The sequence below is a fragment of the Leucoraja erinacea genome, chromosome 15, assembly GCF_028641065.1.
Source record: "Leucoraja erinacea ecotype New England chromosome 15, Leri_hhj_1, whole genome shotgun sequence".
Classification (NCBI taxonomy): Eukaryota; Metazoa; Chordata; class Chondrichthyes; order Rajiformes; family Rajidae; genus Leucoraja; species Leucoraja erinaceus.
The window spans coordinates 33,791,227-33,816,114 of record NC_073391.1 but is presented as its reverse complement, the minus strand read 5'-3'; the positions used below and the strand labels follow the sequence as shown (position 1 = coordinate 33,816,114).

Below are 24,888 nucleotides of genomic sequence, written 5' to 3'. Positions count from 1 at the left end.
ATCAGAAACAGTCTTCAGGTGTGGTTTTGTCAATGACCACTGTCCGCAGAAGACTTCATGAACAGAAATACAGAGGCTACACTGCAAGATGCAAACCACTGGTTAGCCACAAAAATAGGATGACCAGGTTACGGTTTGCCAAGGAGTACTTAAAAGAGCAACCACAGAAAAAGGTCTTGTGGACAGATGAGACGAAGATTATCATATCAGAGTGATAGCAAGGGCAAAGGTGAGAAGGAACTGCCCAAGATCCAAAGCATTATGGCTGCTGATGGTACTGGCTCACTTATCTTCATTGATGATACAAGTGCTGATGGCAGTAGCATAGTGAATTCTGAAGTGGACACATCCTATCTGCTCATGTTCAAACAAATGCCTCAAAACTCAAATATCCTTTAATAAAATCTGACAATGTGCACTTTAACCATGTGTGATACAGAGGCAAATAAATAAATGATGGGTCTTTGTCCCAAACATTATGGAGGGCACTGTATGTGTAAGAAGGAACTGCAGATGCTGGTTTAAACCGAAGATAGACACATAAAGCTGGAGTAATTCAGCGGGACAAACAGCATCTTTGGAGAGAAGGAATGGGTGATGTTTCGGGTCAAGACCCTTCTTCAGTCTGAAGCTGAAACTTGACCCGAAACGTCACCCATTCTTTCTCTCCAGAGATGCTGCCTGTCCCGCTGAGTTAGTCCAGCTTTTTGTGTCTATCTTGGATAAAGAACTTAATTGGCTTAATCTTGTAACTGCTCCCATAAACTCCAGTGTAGTCCCAATCTTCCAACCTACCTCATTGCGGATATTGCACTTTTCCTCTACAACAGTAACACTATATTCTGTACTCTGGTATCTTTCTCTTTGCCTGTTGTACTTGTGTACGGCTTGATTGTACTCCTGCATGGTTTGATTTGACTGGATAGCACACAAACAAAGTTTTTCATTGTATCTGAATACGTGACAATAATAAACCAATAATGTAATGTAAATAAAGTGAAGAGGGAGATGTACTATAATGTAATGTGAATGCCAGCGCCCCCCCGAGGCCAAGAGCAGTGCTGGTTTATATGCCTGTGTCTCGTGAATGAGGTCAGGTTACCTTCTAGAAGTTTCAGTTGGTGTTTCAGATTAAATCTTTCGGATGTGTATTCATTGTGCTAGACACAACAGGGTCTTACAGTCAGAAGAAAAAAACAACAGAAAAGAATGGCAGGACTCAAGCCACCGGGACCACTCTCCATGCAAGGGAACTTGGCCATGAATTATAAGGACTGGATAAGGGCATTCCAGCTGTACGAGACAGCAACAGAACTGACAAACATGACGTCACATTCGGTGATATGCGAGATGACTGGTATGTTTGCCTGGAATGGCATTCTTGACTTGGTAATGACAGACAACGCAAGACAATTTGACTGCTGAGTTCCACAGGTTCCAGGATGAATGGGAATTTGCCCATGCCACCTCAAGCCCCATATATCCACAGAACAACGGGTAGGTGGAGCACTGTGTGCAAACTATAAGAGGTATCAATTGGAAAGCCAAACGCAGCGGCCGTGATCTATGTACGCCTTCCTCGAATACTGCAACACCCCCCCTTGACGGGACATGCGGTTATGCCCCCTCACAGCTACTGAACAGTACACTGATAAGAAGCAAATTGCCATCGCCTCTATTGCTCCTACTGCCACATCATGTCCCTCCCATGGGACCACAACTGGCCGTCCGGCAAGAAAAACAGGCAGCATACTTCAATGAGAAGGCAATCGTCGAGCCGCTGCCGCGCCCGGAACATCAACATCAGGTGTGGTTTCGTGCCAAACCAACCAAGTGGCAACGTGGTCGGATTGCACGAGAAAACATGTCCCCTCGGAGCCACTTCATTTCTACACCGAGCGGTACTGAGTAGCGCAGAAACAGGAAGGAGATATGACCTGCGCACGAAGCAGCTGAGCCATACCCTGGCAACACGCAGCAAACGAGCGCGAAAACTCTTCCTCACGGAGCAGCTAATCGCCCAGACTCAAGAGAACAATCACAGGCTGCATCACAAGGTAATGTTTGGGGGAACCTGCTCGAAGCGAGCCAAGCCACACTCACACACAACAGAAATACAACACAGAACGAGTCGGGAATATGACTCGCACGAGAAGTGGGCGATTGTCAAAACCCCCAACTCGACTTGTTATGTATGTAAAATAGTTAGGCAATGATTTTATAGTTTGTAGAATGAACAGCACTGTGTTAATTGTGGTACTTTATCCACATTAAATTGATTTAAGGTTCAAGTTATTAGTATTGAAAATAGGTTGTATTGACCACAAAGTAAATGGGGAGATGTAATGTACATAAAGTGAAGGGGAGATGTGATGCAATGTAAATGCCAGCGCCCCCTGAGGCCAAGAGCTGGTTTATGTGCCTGTGCCTCGTGACTGAGGTCAGGTGACCTTCTGGAAGTTTCAGTTAGTGCTTGAGATTAAATCTTTCTTACAAGATGTCGGACGTGTATTCATTGTGCTAGTTGCAACAGGGTCTTATAGCAGACATTACAAATATCTGCTGTAAGACCACTGCCTTGCAATACTGACTCTCCAATTTCGCACAAGCAGAAATCAATTGAAGGCGGTATTGGAAGGTTATTGGGTTTTGTACCCTGGTATGAAGAGGGGAGGAAATAAAAAGAGGGAGAGGGAGCGTGCAAGAAAAGGGAGATCACGTGAGAGAGGAATAACGCATAAGAGAGGGAACACAGAAGAGAGAGCGCGAGAGTGGGCGAGAAAGAGAGAAAGCGAAAAAAGAGAAAGTGATGGAGATAAAAAATCAGCTGCAAAAATAGGGAAGAAAATGGAAATGAGATGTTGTTCTTCATAAGGGTGAGGTGTGGGGCAGGCATGGGGTGGGAGGTGGGGAAGGTGGGGTTGGGGTGGGAAGGCAGGGGGTGAGGGGGCTATGGAACACGGGGTGGGGGGCGGGATGCGGAGTGAGGCAGGCATGGGAAGGTGAGTGGGGAATGTACAGGGTGAGGTGTGGGGAAGGATCAGGATGGGGGTGGGGAAGATAGTGTGGGGGCTGGGGAAGGCATAGAGTGGGGGGGGGGGGGGATAGGGAAGGCATTGGCTAAGGGGTGGGGAAGGCACAGGGTGGGAGGTGGGGAATGGGACGGGGTGCGGAGTGAGGCAGACATGGGATGGTGGGTGGGGAACATACAGAGTGGGAAAGGCATAGAGAGGGGGGGTAGGGAAGGCATAGGGTCAAGACACTTGGACAGGTACATGGATTGGGGGATAAGGGCCAAAACGCAGGCCTATGGGACGAGCATAAATGGGGCATCTTGGTTGGCATGGTCACAGGGTGGGGCAGGAAGTTGAATGTTGCTCCTCCTGATCCAGAGACGTTAACGGTACTGGATCACTATTAATCCAAAACCTATCCACCATCACAATCAATAATATATTTCATAAAGAGACAGAACACAAAGGAAACAGTGAAAGCCATAATGTCACCGCAAAGAAAAATCGCAGAAACGGAGTAATTAACAACAGATAGATATACTTCCCCAGAACTGAGGAATCATCAAATCTGATTCCCTTCCTTCCAACAGAAAAGTAACAGTGATACACTGCCTTAGCAATGAATCTGATTACTAACGTAATGGCATAATTATAACGTATTTAGAAATTAATTTTGCGCAACTGAATGCTGAACTTGTAATCTCTGATCATAATGCAAATAACTAAAGGGAGCAGACAATATGGCTTGATTAGAGAGTCAAACGGGTTTATATCGCATCTTATCAACACTCCAAGCCTCTTCACACTGAATAACTTGGCAGCAGCCTGCAGATCACTGCAGCTGTTTTGTGTCCGCCGATATTCCACGCTACACCAGTTAATGAAAATAACACTATGTTGGGGTTTACTGGTGAGGAACATGTTCTATTCAGGATATCATTGGTCTTTGGTCAAAGTCCAGCGCGTACGCGAGGTGTTATGGAACGGTGTACCAATAGGTCTCCTCTCCTCGCCCGGCCACCTTTGTGCCCCAGGGGCTCCTCTCGCAGCCAACCGTGAGACCGTGGGAGATAAGACCCCGGTCCGCGTTCCTTCCGGCCTTGCTCCTCACGCCCATCATGGCCGGCTCCCTCCTCTTCGGTACTCTGGTCTTCGGGGGGCCTACAGGGACTTCCTGCGTCCGGCCACGCGGCCCACGGGGTGTTGCAGGCGGGGTCCAGGTCTGCGGCGGGATAGCCAGGCCTGCTGTGGAGTGCTTTTCACGGTTGGATGGGGAAAATGGGTTTCTCATCTCCTTGTAATGGTCATACAGCTCGGAAACAGGGCCTTCGGACAAAATTGTCCATGGCACCCAAGATGCCCCATCTAAGCTCGTCCCACAGGCTTGCGTTTGGCCCTTATCACTCTAAACCTTTCCTATACATGTACCTGTCCAAGTGTCTTTTAAGTGTTGTTACAGTTTGGCCCATATCCCTCTAAACCTTTACTATCTATGTACTCAACCAAGTGTCTTTTAAATATTGTTATCGTACCTGCCTCAACTAACTCCTCTTGCAGCTTATTCCATATACCGATCACCCTCTGTATGAAAATGTTGCCCCTCAGTTTCCCATTAAATCTCCCCTCTCACCCTAATCCCATGTCCTCTGGTTCTTGATTCCGCTGCATTGGGTAAAAGATTCTGTGCATTCACCATCTCTATTCCCCTCATGATCTTATACACCTCTAGGGGATCACCCCTCAGTCTCCTGTACTCCGAGGAATTAAAACCTAGCCTGCCCATTCTCTCCCTACAATTCAGGCCCTCGAGTCCTGGCAACACCCTCGTAAATATCCTTTGCACTCACACACCCACCATCTTCAGTGTGAAAGCATGGATCTTGGTTTGAGGAAGAATCCTGACCCGCAACGTCACCTATCCATGTTCTCAAGGGATGCTGTCCGACCCGCTGAGTTACTCCAGAACTTTGGGTCTTTCTTAATTTCTCTGAAATGAGTGGCCATGTTTGCAGCTGCCAGGCACACGCACTGAAATACCCCCCTTGTTAACCAGTATCTGCAGTTCCTTGTGTCTATTTTTGGTTTCTTTGTTGCATGGATCTTGGACCATATTCGTGGTATTAGCTCAGCCTGGACTTGGAACGCAGCACACCTTTCAATATTTGCTGTTTACTTCTTGCACTGGAATCTGAAGTATAGTTTAGTTTAGAGATACAATGTGGAAACAGGCCCTTCGGCCCACCAAGTCTGCGCCAATCAGCGATCGCTGTACACTAACATTATCTGACACACTAGGGACAATTTACAATTTTTACCAAAGCCAATTAATCTACAAACCCGCACATCTCCGGAATGTGGGAGGAATCCGGAAAAAACTTGTGCGGTCACAGGGAGAATGTACAAACTCCCTATAGACAGCACCCGTAGTCATAATCGAACCTGGGTCTCTGGCGCTGTGAGGCAGCTGTTCTACCGCTGCGCTACTGTGCTGCCTAGCTCAATTACCAAGAAAAGCTTTTTTACGCACCACAATAAAAGTTACCTAACTTGTGCATAAGATTGCAAATCTAGTTAACAATCTCTGTAGGTCAGAAAAGTGAGTGCTGATGAGGGATGTCAATCGATTCATGTGCGTCACCTTGCACTGACACTTCAGCTACCTTCCATCACTGCTGCTGCAAAGCTTAATCCCCTTGACCACTGTAACTAACCAGCCATTCTCAGTATTAATCACTATTTGTGTTTGCTGACACAAACTTTACAGTTGGCTTTCAAGGGCTACCTTCATGTCTCCTTGCAAATAAGTTTGAGCTTTAACTTGAAACAATGGCCCTGGATTAAACAATGTGCTTTTCAAATATTGATCTCTCCCTAATGTCCCCTACGGTTCCCAATTCTTGGAACTTTAACAAATACTTCTTCCATTTAATTCCGTCTAATGTACACTGGGATGTGGGAGAGGGCTAGTGGAAACAAGGTTAGGAGAATCTTTAGAATGGAACTTGAAAAAGGTGCTTACATGCATTTTGAAGCCCGCAACGGAACAGCAAGCAATGTAAGAAGTGATGACCACAGTGTGTTTCTGGTCAAAGGAGTATATAAGCCCTATTACGAATATTTACAGATAATTGCACAGATGTCGAGAAAATCATTTAGTGAAATTGATGGACGTAAGGAAAGGACTCAATCGGGTTTTGTGTGCTCTCTTCCACAAAGCAGTCCACAAAAATTGCAAGATTAACAAAAAAACACTGGTTCGGGGAAGACTGTAACTTAGAACATGAAATAAAAAGCTCTACTGACAGTTTAATAAAGGAACGGCTTTGACTTTGCCTCTCACTTTGTTCGGTAAGCAGGGATGCAAAAAGGTCACGTTAAACAAAGAAATCCTTGCTTGGGCTTCTGATATACAATTCAGTGATATATATATTTCAGTGAGGGGGAAGAGTTTGTGGTAAAGTGATATTAATTGCACTAGGTTTAATCAACTTTTTGAAATTGATTCAAGTTAAAATCCAACTAGTTTTCTATGACCTTCAGGACGAGGTCTCCAGCACAAAACAATTTGTTAAAGCTGGACTCCAATCTTGTAATAAATTATTGCCACAAGCCTCACCCTGAAACGAAAGAAAAGTTTATTTATTGGAGACACAAGCAACTGCAGATACTGAAACCTTCGGCAAACCACAAAGTACAGGAGGAACTCAGTGGGTCAGGCATCATCTGTGGAGGGAAATGGACAGACAACGCTTCAGCCGGGACCTTCTTGGCTATCAGAATATCTACTGTATTCAGAGAGCATGCTCATACCTCTTTAAAAACAGTCCAGAAATGTTCTGCTTATACCGATAATTATGCTTCATTGGGCTAAATGTTATACTTCCATTAACAACAGTTTAATAATGGCCACATAATTTGTGTTAGAACAGCTGATGATGGATATATACCAGTCTGAAATTAATAGAGCCATAGAATCCTAAATTCATGTCACAGGAGCAGAATTCGGCAATTAGGCCCATCGAGTCTACTCCACCATCCATCTTTCCCTCTCAAGCCCATTCTCCTGCCTTCTCCCCATAATCCTTGACACCCTTACTAATCAAGAATCTATCAATCTCCGCCTTAAAAATATCCATTGACTTGGCCTTCACAGCCTTCTGTGGCAAAGAATTCCACAGATTCACCATCCCCCATGACTAATGAAATCCCTCCTCATCTCCTTTCTCAAGGTGCGTCCTTTTATTCTGAGGTTATGGCATCTAGTCATAGACTCTCCCACCAGTGGAAACATCCTCTCCACATCCACTCTATCCAGGCTTTTCACTATTCAGTAAGTTTCAATGAGGTCCCACCTCAGTCTTCTAAACGCCTGCGAGTACAGGCCCTGTGCGTCAAATGCTCATCATATGTTAACCCAAACATTCCTGCAATCAAACCTCCGATATGGGGCCCAAAACGGCTCACAATACTCAGAATGCAGTTTAACAATGTATCATTGTTCATGATACATGTATTTTTTATTTCTATTTTGTTCATGATACATGTATTTTTTATTTCTATTTATTTTTCATGCACACTGAATGGACACTGGTTGAGCAACGTTTTTTGTTTCCTCTGGGTATGCGAATACTCAGGAAATGACAATAAAGATATACAATACAATACAATACAATAACCAAAGCCTTAGAAAGCCTTGGCATTACATCCCTGTTTTTATACTCTGTACCTCCTGAAATAAATACTAACATACGTAAAGTTCTTAAACGGTTAGCGCCAGAATCTAAGAACCCTCTGGGTGAAAGCATTCGTCCTCAGAGTCATGTAGCATGGAAACTGGTTCTTTGGTCCAACTCGACCAGAGTGCACGATCTAAACTAGTCCCATTCGCCTGCGTTTCCTCCTCATAACCTCCTTGTGTTATTAACCATCACCATTGCTCATGTGTAGGAAGGAACTGCAGATGCTGGTTTAAACCGAAGATAGACACGAAATGCTGAAATGCTGGAGTAACAGCGGGACAGGCAGCATCTCTGGAGAGAAGGAATGGGTGACGTTTGAAGAAGAGTCTCGACACGAAACGTCACCCATTCCTTCTCTCCAGTGATGCTGCCTGTCCCGCTGAGTTACTCCAGCATTTAGTGTCTACCATTGCTTACGTCACCAGCACCATCCACGTGCAGCTCACAGCCTCCTGTGGTCTTCACCTACCACAGACATGCCCTTTAGGTTGCTTTGCCCTTCCCCCTTTATTTAGGGGCCACAGCTTTAAGGTGAGCGGGTCAAAATTTAAAGGAGATATGTGAAACAAATAAATGTTATACAGAGGGTGGTGAGTACCTGGAGCGTACTGCCTGGGGTGGTGGCAGAGACCGATACAACAGTGGCATGTAAGACTTTTAGATGAGGCACATGGTTATGCACGGAATGGAGGCATATGGTGTATGTGCAGGTAGGTAAGAGTTGGGCCCGGCATCATGTTCAGCACAGACAATGTGGGCTGAAGGGCCTATTTCTGTGCTTCATGGGTTCTATGTTTTAGTTTAGTTTAGAGATACAACATGGAAATAAACCCTTTGGCCCACCGATTCGACCATGATCATCGATCACCTATGCACCCGAGTTCTATGTTATCCCACTTTCGCATCCGCTCCCTACACACTAGAGACAATTTACAGAGGGTCGATTAACCTGCAACCGCATGTCTTTGGGATGCCGGAAAAAAGTGGGAGCACTCGGAGGAAACCCACAAAGTCACAGGGAGAATGTGCACACTCCACACAGACAGAACCTATGGCCAGGATTGAACTGTGCTGTGGTGCTGTGCAGCAGCGATTTCTGGGTTCAAGCTTTCTGGAATCTAGAAGCATGTTTAATCTTTGACTTATTCCAGCCCTGACAAAATGTTATCAACCTAATGTCAACCTTATGTCTCTCACAGAGGCAGCCTAACCTGCTAACACTTTCTGTTTTTGGTTCGAGAATTGTAACTAAAAAAAACAAACCGAAGAAGGAATAAAGAAAATAGTGACATTGGGGAATTTGCATCACTGGCAAAATCTTTCCGATTCTCATTATCTTCCGTGATAAAAAATAAATGACATTAATGTAAAATTCTGACTGGGCTGGGCAGAGTCTAATTTGTGACTTGTCAGAATTTCAACAAATCAAGCTTCTAAAGGAAATAAATCAACAGGAGCAACCACGTCCAAGTTTTTATTATTATTACTTTGATAAATTCAAATGGACAAATGAGTCAGATACATTATTATGGAGAAATGATTCTCCAGAAAGGCCATTTTCAAGCCATTACCTAACTCGTGCAACAGGATGCTGATTTTGTACCGTTTTAACTCTTTAAAAATATATTTTTTTATTAGAAGCTTATGTACAAATAATAAATAGTAAGCCACAATTTAATGACAGATTTCTTACATAGCTTCCGGTTTTTTTTAAAGACTAAAGATAAAGGGAGAAAAAGATGAAAGAAAGTAATAGAGAGAGAGAAGAAGAGAAAAAAAGAGACACAGAGAGAAACATTATGACAAGATTATGGAGATAGATCCGGGAAATATTGAGTGTAACTATTCATCCAGTCGCAAACTCTGGTTTCAACCCTGATTCTGTGTTAAACCAATTTACCGTTTCAAATATTCAATAAATGGAGACCATATCCTAACACAAAGTTCTGGTTTGTCAACTAAGACAGATCTTATTTTTTCCAAATGCAAGGTCTCAGTCATTTCCGTAACCACACGTTTTAATTGTGGGGGCTGCTGGTTTGTTCCAAAATTTTAGTATTAATTTTTTTGCAGTTATTAGACTGTAGTCAAGAAATTGTCTCTGACTTGTCGTAAAGGTTGTAGTATGTTCTGATATTACCGTTTTAACTCATAGTGTGCTGACTGTTTGGGGAAATCGTCTTGCTGGGCCTAATATCATCCTCTGAGGAATGAAGAGGAGGAGAGATTTAAGAGGAACCTCAGGGGCCACACTTTCACTCAGAGGGTAGTAAGTATCTGACCTTCCATGATACTTTATTGTCACATGTACCTAGGTACAGTACAATGCTTTGTTTTGCATACAACCCTATACAATCATACAGTAGGCCTCACTTGGGCAGTACACAAGTGTCGCCACGTTTCTGGTGCCGACAAAGTTATTGCCTGTCGCCGCATGTGGCAACGGCTCCCCCTAGCCGGGTCCCGCCTTTGTTCGAATGATCTGCCAGAGGAAGTTATAAATGCGGATACAATTATAACATTTAAAAGACATTTGGACAAATCTATGGATAGGAAGGATTCAGAAGGCTATGAGCCAAATGCTGGGAAATGGGGCGGGCCCAATATGTCAACTTGGTTGTCATGGACTAGGCCGAATGGCCTGTTTCTGCACTGTACATCTCTATGGCTCTCTGTGTGGCACTAATACAATTAATCAAACCATAACATGACCCAGATATGAACATTATAGCTGTAATACCAAACTCAATTTTACCTAAATATGATCTAAAACAATGTGCTATTTCTATGGAACACAGCTTTCCTTGCTGGGTACAACTGCCCTCCATCCCGCTGAGTTACTCCAGCTTTTTGTGTTTATCTCTCTTATATTAACTTTGGCGGCACAGTGGTAGAACCGTTGCCTCATAATGCCAGAGACCTGGTTTGATCCTGACCTTGGTACTGTCTCTGTGGAGTCTGCACATTCTCCTTGTTATTGCATGCGTTTCCACCGGGTGCTCCGATTTCCTCCCACATCCCAAAGATGTGCGGGTTTGTAGATTAATTGGCCCTATGTAAATTGCCCCTCGTGTGGTGGAAGAGGATGAGAAAGTGTGATATAACGTATTAACTCTGATCGAATGTCAGCGGGGACTGAAGACACTATTTTGATCTTGGCTTTGTAACCTAAACTAATTGAAGCCAAATAAGATTTTTTCTTCCAACCTGCTACTATCACAAAAGAGGAGAAAGTAGCTTTAAGGAAAAAGTAGATTTAAAGAAAGAATCTATAATGGATAGTTTGTTTAGCCAAGCTGGAAACATAAAGCTTAATTCTTTTCCCAAGGTCACCACAGCTGTGTCAATGTTTCAATAATGCCAATCAAAATCACAATCCAAATCCAACCTGCTGTTTGAATGAGGAGAAATCGAAGCTTGCAATTAGCAAATCAATCCCTTTTACGGGTAAAATACAGAAGAATCTTGCGAAAGGTTCCAGTCTGTTCATTAATTGTCCTGGTGATATGGGCTTGCTGCTTACCTGGCTATGCAAGGGTTAGGACTCCAATATATTGGTCCGAAATATTCTTATCACTCTGGTTGCAAGATAAGTTAATGAGCCTAGCATTTCATATTTTTCTCCTCTCAGTAGCAAACCAGTCAAACATGCAACAATAAATCATCTTCAGGAGATGAATAGCAGATTCATAGAGTCAATATCATTTCTTTTGTAACATATACCATACCTGGACTTCCAAAAGTTAAGTTCAAATATAAAAATGTCAGTCATTTAATGTCCACTAAATTCTACGTTCATGCAGAATTGCAATGAGAAGACCGGTCCAGGATCAATTACCTAGACCTTCAAACGAATCCACCTTCAAACCTTGACTGTATTCATTAAAATAAACTTGCACAAAGAGCTGCAAGTAAAAAGCACTGATGAAAGGTTTAGGCGCCTACTCCTAAGATTCCAGTCTAAATGGAAATTAAATTCATAAAATAATATAGATGTGGTACAAATTAGCACCCATACTGCTGAATTGTTTCTTATATGATATACATACTGTACCTCGCATACATCCAATTAAAGTGGGGATAAAGAGAGATAGAGAGAGAGAGAAAGCATTACGGAAAATTAAAATGCAAGCTATTCGTTTTTCAAATTGGCACGAGGTGGAGATGAAATGTCTGAAATCCCAATTTTCCATAAGATCAAAGGCTGGGGCAAAGTGACCGAACACAACTGCTTCAAAACACCACAACTCAGTACTGCAGGGGTCGAAGTCCAGGCAGTGAGATGCAGGGTGAATAGAATGGGTGAGAGAGTGAGTGGGTGAGTGAGACACACTGATATATATATATATACACACATATATATACACACACACACACACACACACACACACACACACACAAATGCGTGCATATATATATAGTTATATATACATACATATATATTAATGTGTAGCAGTGTATCTCACTCACGCATACATATGCACACATATACAGATATCGAGAAAGAGGGATATAGATAGAGAGAAATCCAAATAGAGAGATAGATATGGAGATCCCAATAGAGTGAAAGAGAGAGTCATGGAATCATTGAGCATGGAAACAGGTCAACCCAACTCACCTATGGTACCAAGATGGCCCATCTACACTATTCCCATATTCCTATGTTTGGCCAGTGTCCCTCTAAATTTTTCCCATTCAATCTCCTATCAAAGTGTATTTTAAATTAATATACTTCAACTACCTCCTCTGGCAACTCATTCCATACTCCCACCACCTGAGAGTGCGGGAGTGAGAGAGATAAAGATTAAGGCATTGTTCTTTCTCCAAAGCATGACATATGGCACAAAGAAGAAGGGGGGGGGGGGGGGGGGGGGGGAGTTCTTGATCTTGGTTTGTTAAACAATCTTTTCCTCAGAGAACTTTCCTTCTCCCCGCCCCTCTTCCTTGTGCCCCACCTTGACTCGCGCCCATTTCTCTACTACCCCCTCCCCTTCCAACTATATTCCTTCCTCTGGATACACAATTTGCATCCTTTCTATACTTATTTCACCTGTCTTCTCATCTCTGGCCTTTGTCGAACTATCTGCCTGTCAAACTCCCACTTACCTGTATCCACCTATCACTTGGCAGACCCTTTCTCTTGCCCCTCCTCTCTTCCAGCTTCCTCCCCTCCTCCGCCACAATAACTTTGAAGAAGGGTCCCGCCCTGAAACATCATCTATCCACGTTCTCCAGAGATGCTGCCTGACCCGCTGAGTTACTCCAGCACGTTGTGCTTATCTTTGTAAAACAATATCTGCAGTTCCTTGTGTCTTCAGTCAAATTAAACAATTTGGTGGGGATTTTTGATTAACATGCCAGACATTCTAAAATCCTTAAACTATTGCCATGCTATTAACATCAACATTATGGCTGGATACGTACTGATAACTGGAGAAAGCTCGCAGCAAATCTTCTGTCTTAAATTCTGTAGGAAAATCATAGATCTCAACAATGTGGGAAAATTCAGAATCATCAATTTCTTGCTCAGCCGGTTGGTAGTTGTAGTAATTGAAGGGAGGATCTTGAATAGTCTTCTTAGACTTTCTCTTCGCGGTTAACTAAAAGAAAAAATAAAAGCTCAGGCTCAGATCACAGAAGTTTAACTCAACTGAACACAACATATATTTCACATGGTGAGGAAGTGTACTTTGATTAATTGTTTTTGTTAAGTCATTCTTCCAATATCCCGCCACCATCTCCCACATCTGCTACTTACCTCTCCAAGGATGTCACTTATCCTGTTGTGGAATTAAGAATCTCCATGAGGGAATGTTCCTCCAGCACTTTGGATTTTGTTCAAGATTCCAACATCTGCAGTTTCTTGTGTCTCCATTTCAATGCTCCAGATGACCACTAGGTTGAAGAACAGCTTCTTCCCAACAACCCTAACATGTCCATGTTCTCCAGGGATATGGCCTGACCCGCTGAGCTACTCCAGCATTTTTGTGTCTATCTTCCCAACAACCAACAGGCGCTTGAACACTACATAACACTCACCTCAACTATGAACGTCTATGGACTGTCTTTCGTTGCACTAAGGTTGTGTTGGTCTAGTATTGTGGTTATTAATATATTGATTTGTTGTTGGTTATATGTAATCTATGTGTATTGTGTTTACAACCTGTTAAGCTGCTGCAAGTAAGAATATCATTCATTGTTCCTTTATTGGTACATATGACAATTAAACACTTGACTAGACGGGAGTTCTCTAAGACCCTCTCTCACTGCTCCCTCCTCTGTGATTCCTTCTGTTCTGCTGCTGAAAGAAGAAGGGACCCGACCCAAAACGTTGTCTGTCCATTTCCTTTCCACAGAGGCTGCATGACCCAGAAGGTTCTTCCAGTACTTTGTGTTTTGTTCAAGATTCCAACATCTGGGATGGCATAGTGACGCAGCGGTAGAGTTGCTGCCGTACAGCGCTAGAGACCTGGGTTCGACCCTGACTACGGCTGCGGTCTGCAAGGAGTTTGCTCATCCTCCCTGTGGACGTGGTCGACGTGGACTCGGTGGGCTGAAGGGCTTGTTTCCACACTGTATCCCTAGATTAAACAAATCTACAGTTCCTTGTGTCTCTTTGTTACCTAAGCAAGGTCGTGAGTTTCACACTGGCTACACCTCCACCCATTATACCCCAAACATAAACCAAAGGGGGAAAGTAAAGATGAGGTGCTGCTTTTGGTTGGGTGGGTAGACTAACCTGGCTGTGGGCTGGAGGCCAGCATTACCTTTGGCCGATTGAGGAAATAACTCAATTAAGACCTGAAATCTGGCTCTAAACTCCTGGCCTACCAGGGAGCAGAGATCTCTATCCTCCAGTATAACTCGACATAACATCGACACCTCACGGCATTGGGAAAATACCATCAACACTGTCTCTGCAAAGACCTCCTGAATTACAGGAAGGGTTTCATAGAGTCATCCAGCAAGGAAACAGGCCCTTCAGCCCATCTTGCCAATGCTGGTCAAGGTGCCCCATCTACACTAGTCCTACCTGCCAGAGTTTGACCCTCTAAATCTTTCCTATCCATGAACCTGCTCAAATGCCCTTTAAAAGTTGTTATCGTTTCTGCCTCAGCTACCTCCTCCGGTCACTAATTCCGTATACCCGCCACCCTCTGTGTGAAAAGGTTGCCTCTCAGTCATATTAAATCTTTCTCCTCTCCCCTTAAGCCTATGCCCTACTTAAGGGTCACGACAAAGGGCTAACTTCCGTGCTATATGACTCTGTGACTATCTTCACATAAAGGGCAGTTCGCATTCCCACCATTTTATATATATCACATATAAAATAATATTTATGGCAAGATAGCCCGTTGCAATAAAAGTCTGCACCGTGCCATCCCACTGTGCAAAAAACAGTCAAGTCCGTTCAGAGTAAACCATATTGCATCCCATCTAGACAGTTGCATCCAGACATCATTAATACAACTAACAGATTACTCACCTTACTGCCACCAAGTATAATTACAAAAAATAAATACACCGAGGCACTGTTGGGCAAGGAAAGGGAGTGTTTGCTTATTTTTAAACACTGTGCTTCATCTTTGAAAAGACAACACTCTGGCATGTTAACACCCGTACTAATTGGATTTCTTTACTGAATGTGTCACATTGAGGTGCTGCATTATCCTCCTGTCAAAAGAAACAAATATCCGCAGTGTTTGAAGTAGCATGATAATGCAGAATAATGGATGGCGGGGAGCAGCTTTGCTGCGATTTAAATCAACAAACCGGGGCCGGAAGCCACTGAGGCACAAAGCTTGAGTAGCTTTTAAGGATCTAAATTGGACCTTAAAAATAAATTATGGCCCTTTGCTCATTTTCTATCAAGGAATATAATCATTATTATGGGTTCAATGAAAGGAAAATTGTAAAAAGCCAAGCTGAAAGTATTTCAGTAATGGGCAAATGCTTTAAGGTTTCAGAGATGTCCTTCGATATGACCATTTCGACAATGACCACCTTCTCAGGCACACCCAACACATCTGAAGGCCAGCAAGTCTTCCAGCAGGCCCTTCGGCCCGGATCATCCATGTTGACCAAGGAGCCTCATCTCAGCTAGATTTGCCTTTGTTTGGCCAATATCCCTCAAAACGTGACACAAAGCTAGATGGCAGTGTGAGCTGCGAGGAGGACGCTATGAGGCTGCTATGTGACTTGAATAGGTTGGATGAGTGGGCAGATGCATGGCAGATGCCGTACGATCTGGATAAATGTGAGATTATCCACTTTGGTGGCAAGAACAGGAAGGCAGATTATTATCTGAATGGTGTCAGATTAAGAAAAGGGGAGGTGCAACAAGACCTGGGTGTGCTTGTACATCAGTCACTGAAAGTAAGCATGCAGGTACAGCAGGCAGTGAAGAAAGCCAATGGCATGGTGACCTTCATTGCGAGAGGATGTGAGTTTAGGAGCAAGGAAGTCCTACTGCAGTTGTACAGGGCCCTGCACCTGGAGTATTGCGTGCAATGTTGGTCTCCTAATTTGAGGAAGGACATTATTGCTATTGAGGGAGTGCAGCGTAGGTTCACCAGGTTAACTCCTGGGATGGCAGATTGATGTATGATGAAAGAATGGGTCAACTGGGCTCGTATTCGTTGGAATTTAGAAGGATGAGAGGGTATCGTAGAAACAACTAAAATTCTTAGAGGATTGGACAGGGTAGATGTAGGAAACATTTTCCCGATGTTGGGGGAGTCCAGAACCAGGGGTTACAGTTTAAGGAAAACTTTTTCACCCAGGGAGTTGTGAATCTGTGGGATTCTCTGCAACAGAAGGCAGTGGAGGCCAAATCACTGGATGTTTTCAAGAGAAAGTTAGATTTAGCTCTTAGGGCTAAGGGAATCAAGGGATATGGGGGGAAAGCCAGAATGGGGTACTGAATTTGGAAGACCAGCAATGATCATATTGAATGACGGTGCTAGCTCGAAGGGCTGAATGACCTGTACCTGCACCTATTTCCTATGTCTAAAACCTTTCCTATCCATACACCTGTATTTTAAATGTTCTTATTGTACCTGCCTCAACTACCTCTTCTGGCAGCTCGTTTCATATATCCATTACTTGAAATGAGAAGTGGGTATATGGAAAAAGTTGCCAGAGGAGGGGGTTGAAGCAGCTACAATATCAACATCTAGAAGGCACTTGGACATGTACATGGATAGGAAAGGTTAAAAGCATATTGACCAAACGAGGTTCTATGGGACTAGCTTAAGCATCCTCGTTGGTAATTGAGAAAGGTACTAAAACAACATTTAAAAGACATTTGGACTGGTATGTGGATAGGAAAGTTCGAGAGGGATATGGGCCAAAGCAGGCAGGTGGGACTAGCGTAGCTGGGGCATCTTGGCCGGTGAGGGCAAGTTGGGCTGAAGGGCCTGTTTCCATGCTATGACTATGACTCAGGATTTGGACTTTGGCCATCACTGAGTTATACAGTCATACAGCACGGAAACAGGCCCTTCGACTCAACTTTCCCATTCCAACTAAGATGCCCCATCTATAGTAGTCCCACCTGATGTCTGAAGAGACTCAGGAATAGGACCATTGTATTTGATATCAGCTGTACAGAATGCAGATGACATTGTAGAATGAGTGAGGATTGTATAGAATGCACTCGCCCGGGCAGACGATGACATGTTGCAGGGATGATTGCGTGTTTGACAAGTGATATTTAACTTAGAAAAACAGTCTTTTATAACAGGTTTGATGCCAAATATTCTTACATTCTTGAGGGAATAAAATTTGAAAGCTGCGGTGAGAGAGATAAGGGCGTTATTGTGAAGCGCTGTTTAAAGGTTCATCTACGGCATGAAGATGCAGCTAAAACAAACAAGTTCTAGGATATAGACGCTGGACAATCACTTTGACGTACAGATATCATGTTGTCCTTATGTGTAGGAATGAACTGCAGAAGCTGGTTTAAAGACAAGAATGAAGATAGGAGCAACTCGGGTCTCGACTCGAAACATCACCCATTCCTTTTCTCCAGAGATGCCGTCTGACCCACTTAGTTACTCCAGCTTTATGTGTCTATCTTCATTCTTGTCTTTACACGGGTTTTTAGTTGGACCTTAGTCAGAATACTGTAACCAGACTCCATCTACACTTCACGCTGCCTCGGGAAAACAGTCAACATTGCCGAACCCGCACTTTTTTGGAATGTGGGAGGAAACTGGAGCACCCGGAGGAAACCCACGCAGCCACACGGAGAACGTACAAACTTCGCACAGGCAGCACCCAAGGTCAGGATCGAACCCGCGTCTCTGGTGCTCTGAGGCAGCGGCACTACCGCTGCGTCACTGTGCCTTTGCAAATCCAAGAAAATACAACATATGAGACATACAAAGCTGGGTGGCAGTGAGAGGTGTGAGTAGGATGCAGAAGGCTTGAAGGGGATTCAGACAGCCAAAGCAAATGAATAAGGATTTGCAGTTGGAATATAATATTAAATCGTGAAGCCATCCGCTTTGGTAGTATATCAGAAAAGCTGGCTACTCTTTTAAATGGTGGGTGATTGGTAGATGCTGGTGTTCAAATGGACGTTAGTGCCTCTGTACATGAATCAGTTAAAGTTACGATGCATATTCAACAGGCAATTAGCAAGATAAATGGTACTTACTTATTTCAAAAAAAAAATTTAGTATGCCTACTGCAATAACATGGTGAGACCACATCAGACATACTGTGTTAAGGGCTAGTCTCCCAGCCTAAGGATATAAAGATGTGTGGTGCACAAGAGTGCAACAAAGATGGATCATGTGATGACAGAAAATCATCCTTCCATCTTGATCGACACAGGCATCGTGGACCAAAGGGCTTTTTTATGGACGATGTACTGTGCTATGTTGTAAAGATACATTGTTACCTAGGATAGAATGAGGCTTTAGGGGGTAGCTGTTTTATGGATATTGTCTGTGTCCCTAGGTACATGTGACAATAAAGTATAAAGTATCATTGAAATTAAGCCGGTTGGTCCACAGACATTGGGACAATGAGAGGCGATCTCACAGCAACATACTGTACAAAGCTCTTAAGAAACTTGTCAGTTTAGATGCAGGGATGTGGTTTCTCTGGATGGGAAGGTTAACACTAGGACAACAGTCCCAATTCAAGATGTCCGCCATTCAAGACACAGAGGAAAATATATTTTTAATTAATCTTTGGAGTTCACAAGAAGGCTGTGGAACTTCATTTTCTGAGCATATCCTCGACATATGAATTTTGGACAGCAAGGAAACCAAGGGATTTGGGGTTAGTATAGGAGATTAAATATCATGCATGATTTTACTGAACAGCAGAGCAGTCACAAGGGGATGAATGGCCTCTTGCGTGTCTCAGTTGTCAGCCTTTGCCTTTTGAAAAGCTTTCCAATTTGTGTCAGAAAGATCACAGTTCAATCCCCGCTCTGGACAGACATGAATATAACCCAAGGTAACATTTTAGGTTTTGGTTTGTTATCGTCACATGTACCGAGGTACAGTGAAAAGCTATGTTTTGCATGCTTTCCAAATAGATCAGATATACAATACATAAATACAAGCGTCAAATTAAAGTACAATAATAGAGCATAGGGGAAGGTACAGAGTGCAGAATATAGTTCTCCGCATTGTAGCGCAATAGTTCCATAGACAAAGTCCAATGTCCACAATGGGGTAGATGTGAATCGGACAGTACCCTAGCTTATGGAAGGACTATTCAGAAGCCTGATAACAGAGGGGAAGAAGCTGTTCCTGAATCTGGTAGTGCACGCTTTCAAGCTCCTGCTCAACATGTTTGCACTAAGGACCACGGGTTTTTTCTTGCACTGGTATTGTGGTAAATAATATATTGAATTTTTGTTTCTTATATGTTATCGAGGTGTATTGTGTTTACAGGCCTGTAAACCTGCTGCAAGAAAGAATACTATTGTTATGTTGTCGGTACATATGACAAATAAAACACTCTTGACTCGACTATGAAATCTCTTCAAAATCTCGACTATGGAGTTCTCTTCCTCTCCCGAAAGAGAGTTTCATAAGACCCGCTTTCCCAAGGCAGCATGAAGTGTAGATGGTGTCGATGGTGTGGAGTACGGTCTTAGTGATGGACTGGGTTGTCTGCAGTTTCTTGCAGCCTTCAAGTTCAAGTGAGTTTATTGTCATGTGTCCCTGTATAGGACAATGAAATTCTTGCTTTGCTTAAGCGCACAGAAAATAGTAGGCATTTACTACAGCCTTGGGCAAGGTTGTTCCCAAACCAAGCTGTGATGCAACGCAATCATGTCCAGAGATGAATCAGATTGTCCCCTAGCCTTGACACTAATCAGGGATGGCTGCACTGTGAAGATTTTTTAGACAAAATGCTAAACCACAGTCCAGTCTGAGCTTTCAGGTGGACATCTGAAAATGTTCAGAGTTCTCCAGGAATCCAGATGAAGTTTTTCCAAAGGGAGAAGCAGTTTGACAAATTGAAGGAATAAAGCAAACGCGAAATTCAATCAATGGTATCTAAAATAATTTGGCTGCAAAAACAACATTCATTGCATCTCAAGCATACCTCATTGGTTCTATAGTGCTCTAAGATGTCCTGGAGTCAGAGAAAGCGCTATATAAATGCAAATCTCTTCCTTTCTTTGCGTAATAGACTTACTTTAGAATCTGTGCAGAGTCATGAATTGCACCAATTCTGTCTTTTGAGTAGGAGATTATTTTATTAAAACATCTGCTCCCCAATTATGATCAACTCAGTGCGTATCTCCAGTCCTTTTGCAATCTTTGGAATAACACACTCAACACTATACGTGTTTAATTACTCCACAAATTGCCCTTGAGGCCATGAGACCGCTGCTTATATGAACGGTGAGAAAAAGAAATAGCACATTTTGTCAAATCCGATCACTGACTTGCGCTGGCATCACTTCAGAAGTACCTCCGAAATGTTTTACGGTGCAGGCAGGAACAAAGAAAGCTTCAATAGTTTACTATCAAACCTTCATTTGTGCCTTCAACAGGTACAATAGAATGAAAATTATTACCAGAAAATAAACTTGAAAGGAGTGCCGTAAGATGAATCGATCATTCTGACAAACGGAACTGATGGAGCATTCCAGCTTAGTTAGAGGGTATGAATGAAAGTTGCTGATCAAGAATGTTAGTGGCATCCAAGGAATCATGATAAATGGGCAATGCAGAACTGTCGCTGCCACCGTTGCAATGTGCGAGGGATGATTCTGTGTGGTGTAACGGTGCCATTCTTTAACTCCTGTACATCAGTGCCCATAGATAGGCAGCATTCTCACAGCCAGCGGCTCTTATCCCTCCCTCCACCTTGTCTTTTCTTCTCATCCCAGGTTTGAAAATCTGCCAGATTGGAGCTTTTAGTTTATTGAGCCCAGTTCACGTTCCCTCTCCCAGCACTGGACATCCCGAATGCAACGCCCGCCCTTCCTCCTGCTCACTCAGCTGAATAATTACGGACGGATGGAAGACTTCTCTTGCAGGTTTAGGTTTATTATTGTCACGTGAACTGAGGTACAGAGATCAACTTTGTTTTGGATGCTATCCAAACAGATCAGATAATATTTTGCAGATAGATAAGTGCTGGAATAACTCAGCGTGTCAGGCAGCATTTTGGGAGAAAAAGAATGGGCCAATTTCCCATTTTGGGTCAGAGCCCTTCTGCAGACTTAACCCAACCCAATCCGGATCCAACCCGGATTACAGGTATCCACAGGTGTTTTTTCGGCCCTTGCCTGCGCCTCCCTCTTGTGCCTCGGGACTTCCAGACCTCCAGTTTGGATCCAACACGGATTACAGCTACGGGCGGGGGCTGCTGTGTTTGCAGGCGGGGGGGCAGTGCCGATGAGTGCAGCCGGGGCTGGGAGCCACTGAGTGCGACAGGCGCTGGGTCCTGGAGCCGGTGAGTGCGACAGAGCCAGAGCCGCTGAGCCCAAACACCTCCCCCCCACCCACCCCTCCCCCTCCCCCACCACCGCACCCCACCCCTTCTCACATACATACCCTCCCCTACAACCCCCATGCCCCACACACATCCCCCCTCCCCACAGCGCCCCACCTCCCCCACACACACCCCCACCCCCCCCCCCCCCCTCCCTCTCCCCCCCACTCCCCCACACACCCTCCCTTTTACATTGGGGAATGGGTTGCGTTGGGGGACCAGGCCTCCCAACGGGTCCCACTTAAGTCTAGTCACCTTTAAACCTCAAGAGTTTTCAGGCTGGAATGTCAGCTGCAACCATTTTGCAGGTGAGCAACAAGACCGTGAGATATCGCACTATAGGGACAGCATTGCTTTATTAGTTTAGAGATACAGCACGGAAACAGGCTCTTCGACCCACCGAGTCCGTGCCGACCAGAGATAACCCCATACACTGATACTAACCTACGCACTATGGACAATTTATAATTTTTACTGAAGCCAAATTAATCTACAAGCCTGTACATCTTTGGAGTGTGGGAGGAAATCGGAGCACCCAGAGAAAACCCACGTGGTCACAGGAAGAACATACAAACTCTGCGCAGCTAGTACCGGATCAGCTAGTCAGGATCAAACCCGGGTCTCTGTAAGGCCGCAACTCTACCACTGTACCGCCGTAATTTTGAAAGAGAAACAGAGGATTCAACTTTATCCAAAGAATCACTTTCATCTAATCCTACCTATCGGCTTTAAAAACTATATATCTCCTGAAGGCAGCCACCTGGGGCTACGGTGAGAAGAGGAGGGAGCAATTAATTGGATCAATTGAACAATAAGTGCATTAAGGCTGAGCTTCTTCCACTTTGCTTTGTAAAGACCTTTAATGTGGGCACTGCAAGATTATTTAAGCAACCGTGGTATTAAAATATCAGCAAGTTTGCACAAGCAAAAGCCTTTCAGGCTCTGCCATCTGTAGATTACATGATTTCCCGCGAGTCTCTCTGTGTTTAGTATTTAGTTATTGTCAGCAGACTAACAAGAATTACAGAAAGGTCAAATGTTCCTGTATTCTATTCAATATCCTGTTGGAAACAGGGTCTCAAGTATCAATGGAGACACAAGGAACTGCAGATGGAGGAGTCTACAGCAAAACACAAAGTGCTGGAGGAACTCAGTGGGTCAGGCAGCATCCATAGAGGGAATGGACAGGCCACATTTCAGGTCAAGGGTCACAACCTGAAACGGCATCTGTCCACTCTCTCCCAAGATGCTAAGGACAACAAAGTGCTGGGGTTACTCCGCAGGTCAGGCAGTACTTCTGGAGGATGTGGATAGCCGATGTTTCGGGTCAGGACCCCAAACCTCACCTATCCATGTCCTCCAGAGATGCTGCCTGACCTGCTGAGTTTCTCCAGCACTTGGTGTTCTATGCAAGATTCCAGCACCTGCAGTTCATTGTGTCTCCCTCACAAGATGCTGCCTGACCTGCTGAGTTCCCAAGTATCAATTATCCTTTCTCAAGCTGGACAAGGCTTGGAAAATTTGGTGTGTTCTTTGTGTACTTCTTCTGTGCCTAGAAGCCTAGGTCTCCAGCAGACTCTATCTAATCAGGAGATAAGCAAAGCAAGAATTTCATTGTCCTATACAGGGACACATGACAATAAATTCACTTAAACTTAAACTTAGATCACTTCTCATTTCATTCTGAACCATTCTGTTGACATAATGGGCGACACAGTGGGGCAGTGGCAGAGTTGTTGCCTGACAACCCCAGACCTGGTTCAATCCTGATACGGGTGCTGTCTATACGGAGTTTCTACGTTCTCCCAGTGAACGCATGGGTTTTCTCTGGGTTCCCCCCACACTCCAAAGGCATACAGGTTTGTAGGTTAAGTGGCTTCAGTAATAGGAAATTGTCAAAGTGTCCCGAGTGTGTAAGGTAATGCTGTTATATGGGGTATTCGCTGGTCAGTGTGGACTCTGTGGGCCTGTCTCCATGCTGTATCTCCAAAGTCTAAAGTCTAAAAATAACGGTATGTGGCACGTCTAGAGAACATAAGAACATACCTTCAAGAGAGAGCTAGATAAGGCCCTTAAAGATAGTGGAGTCAGGAGATATGGGGAGAAGGCAGGAACGGGGTACTGATTGGGGATGATCACATTGGATGGCGGTGCTGGCTCGAAGGGCCAAATGGCCTACTCCTGCACCTATTGTTTATAAGCAAGTTTTGGTTGTTTTAACTTCGATAACCTAGATGTAATGGCTTGCTGTACGAGAGTAAATGGAATGAAACAAGAGTAAATGGTGTGAAATACAATGGCAACTTAGAACAGGACAGGTCATGTGCAAAATAAAAATGAGAGAATTAGAGTCATAGAGTGATACAGTGTGGAAACAAGCCCTTCGGCCTAACTTGCCCACACAGTCCAACATGTCCCAGCTACACTAGTCCAACCTGCCAGCATTTGATCCATATCCCTCCAAAACTGTCCTATCCATGTACCTGCCTAACTACTTCTTAAACGCTGGGATGGTCCCTGCCTCAACTGCATCCTCCAGAAGCTTGTTCCATCCATCCATGAAATAGCTACCCCTCAGATTCCTATTAAATGGTTCCCCCTTCACCTTAAACCTATGTCCTCCATACGTTAATCCATAATTGACATAGTGGATGATGGATTTATTGGAATTGAAATGTGTCAATGGTAATAAACAGTTGTGGTTTTTTTTAATTCATGCTTAGCCTATTTTGTTACTGAAACGAGAATGCTTTCCTCTCAATCCAGTGGCAAAATTAATCTAAAATGGAGATTCCTGTCACTATGAGTTGAGATGTTAAATTGTGGGTGGATAGGTTATCTGGGAGAAATTGTGCTGGATTTTTCATGCAGCTAGTCATTATTTTATTTCAAATCAAATGGATTAAATTGTGCATTCTGAATGTTTGCATTATGAATTTTATCCTGCTATGTTATGGAAGTCTACAGATAACTGAGCTTTGTTCACCCTGCTTCCCAGAGCACCTGTTAGAAATATTCCAATTAATCAATTTTCCACTGTAGAAATATACAGTGCCCTCCATAATGTTTGGGACAAAGACCCGTCATTTATTCATTTGCTTCCATGTGCCACAATTTGGGATTTGTAATAGAAAAAATTATATGTGGTTAAAGTG

General features: G+C 43.8%; 1 protein-coding gene across 1 annotated transcript in view; it reads right to left on the bottom strand.

Moving 5' to 3' along the window:
• r3hcc1l (R3H domain and coiled-coil containing 1-like) overlaps positions 1–24,888 on the bottom strand; it is a 208,004-nt gene that overhangs the window by 74,478 nt on the left and 108,638 nt on the right. The window contains exon 3 of the mRNA XM_055647095.1: positions 13,178–13,353. Coding sequence (XP_055503070.1) covers positions 13,178–13,353 — 176 coding nt within the window. The remainder of the gene's footprint in view (positions 1–13,177; positions 13,354–24,888) is intronic.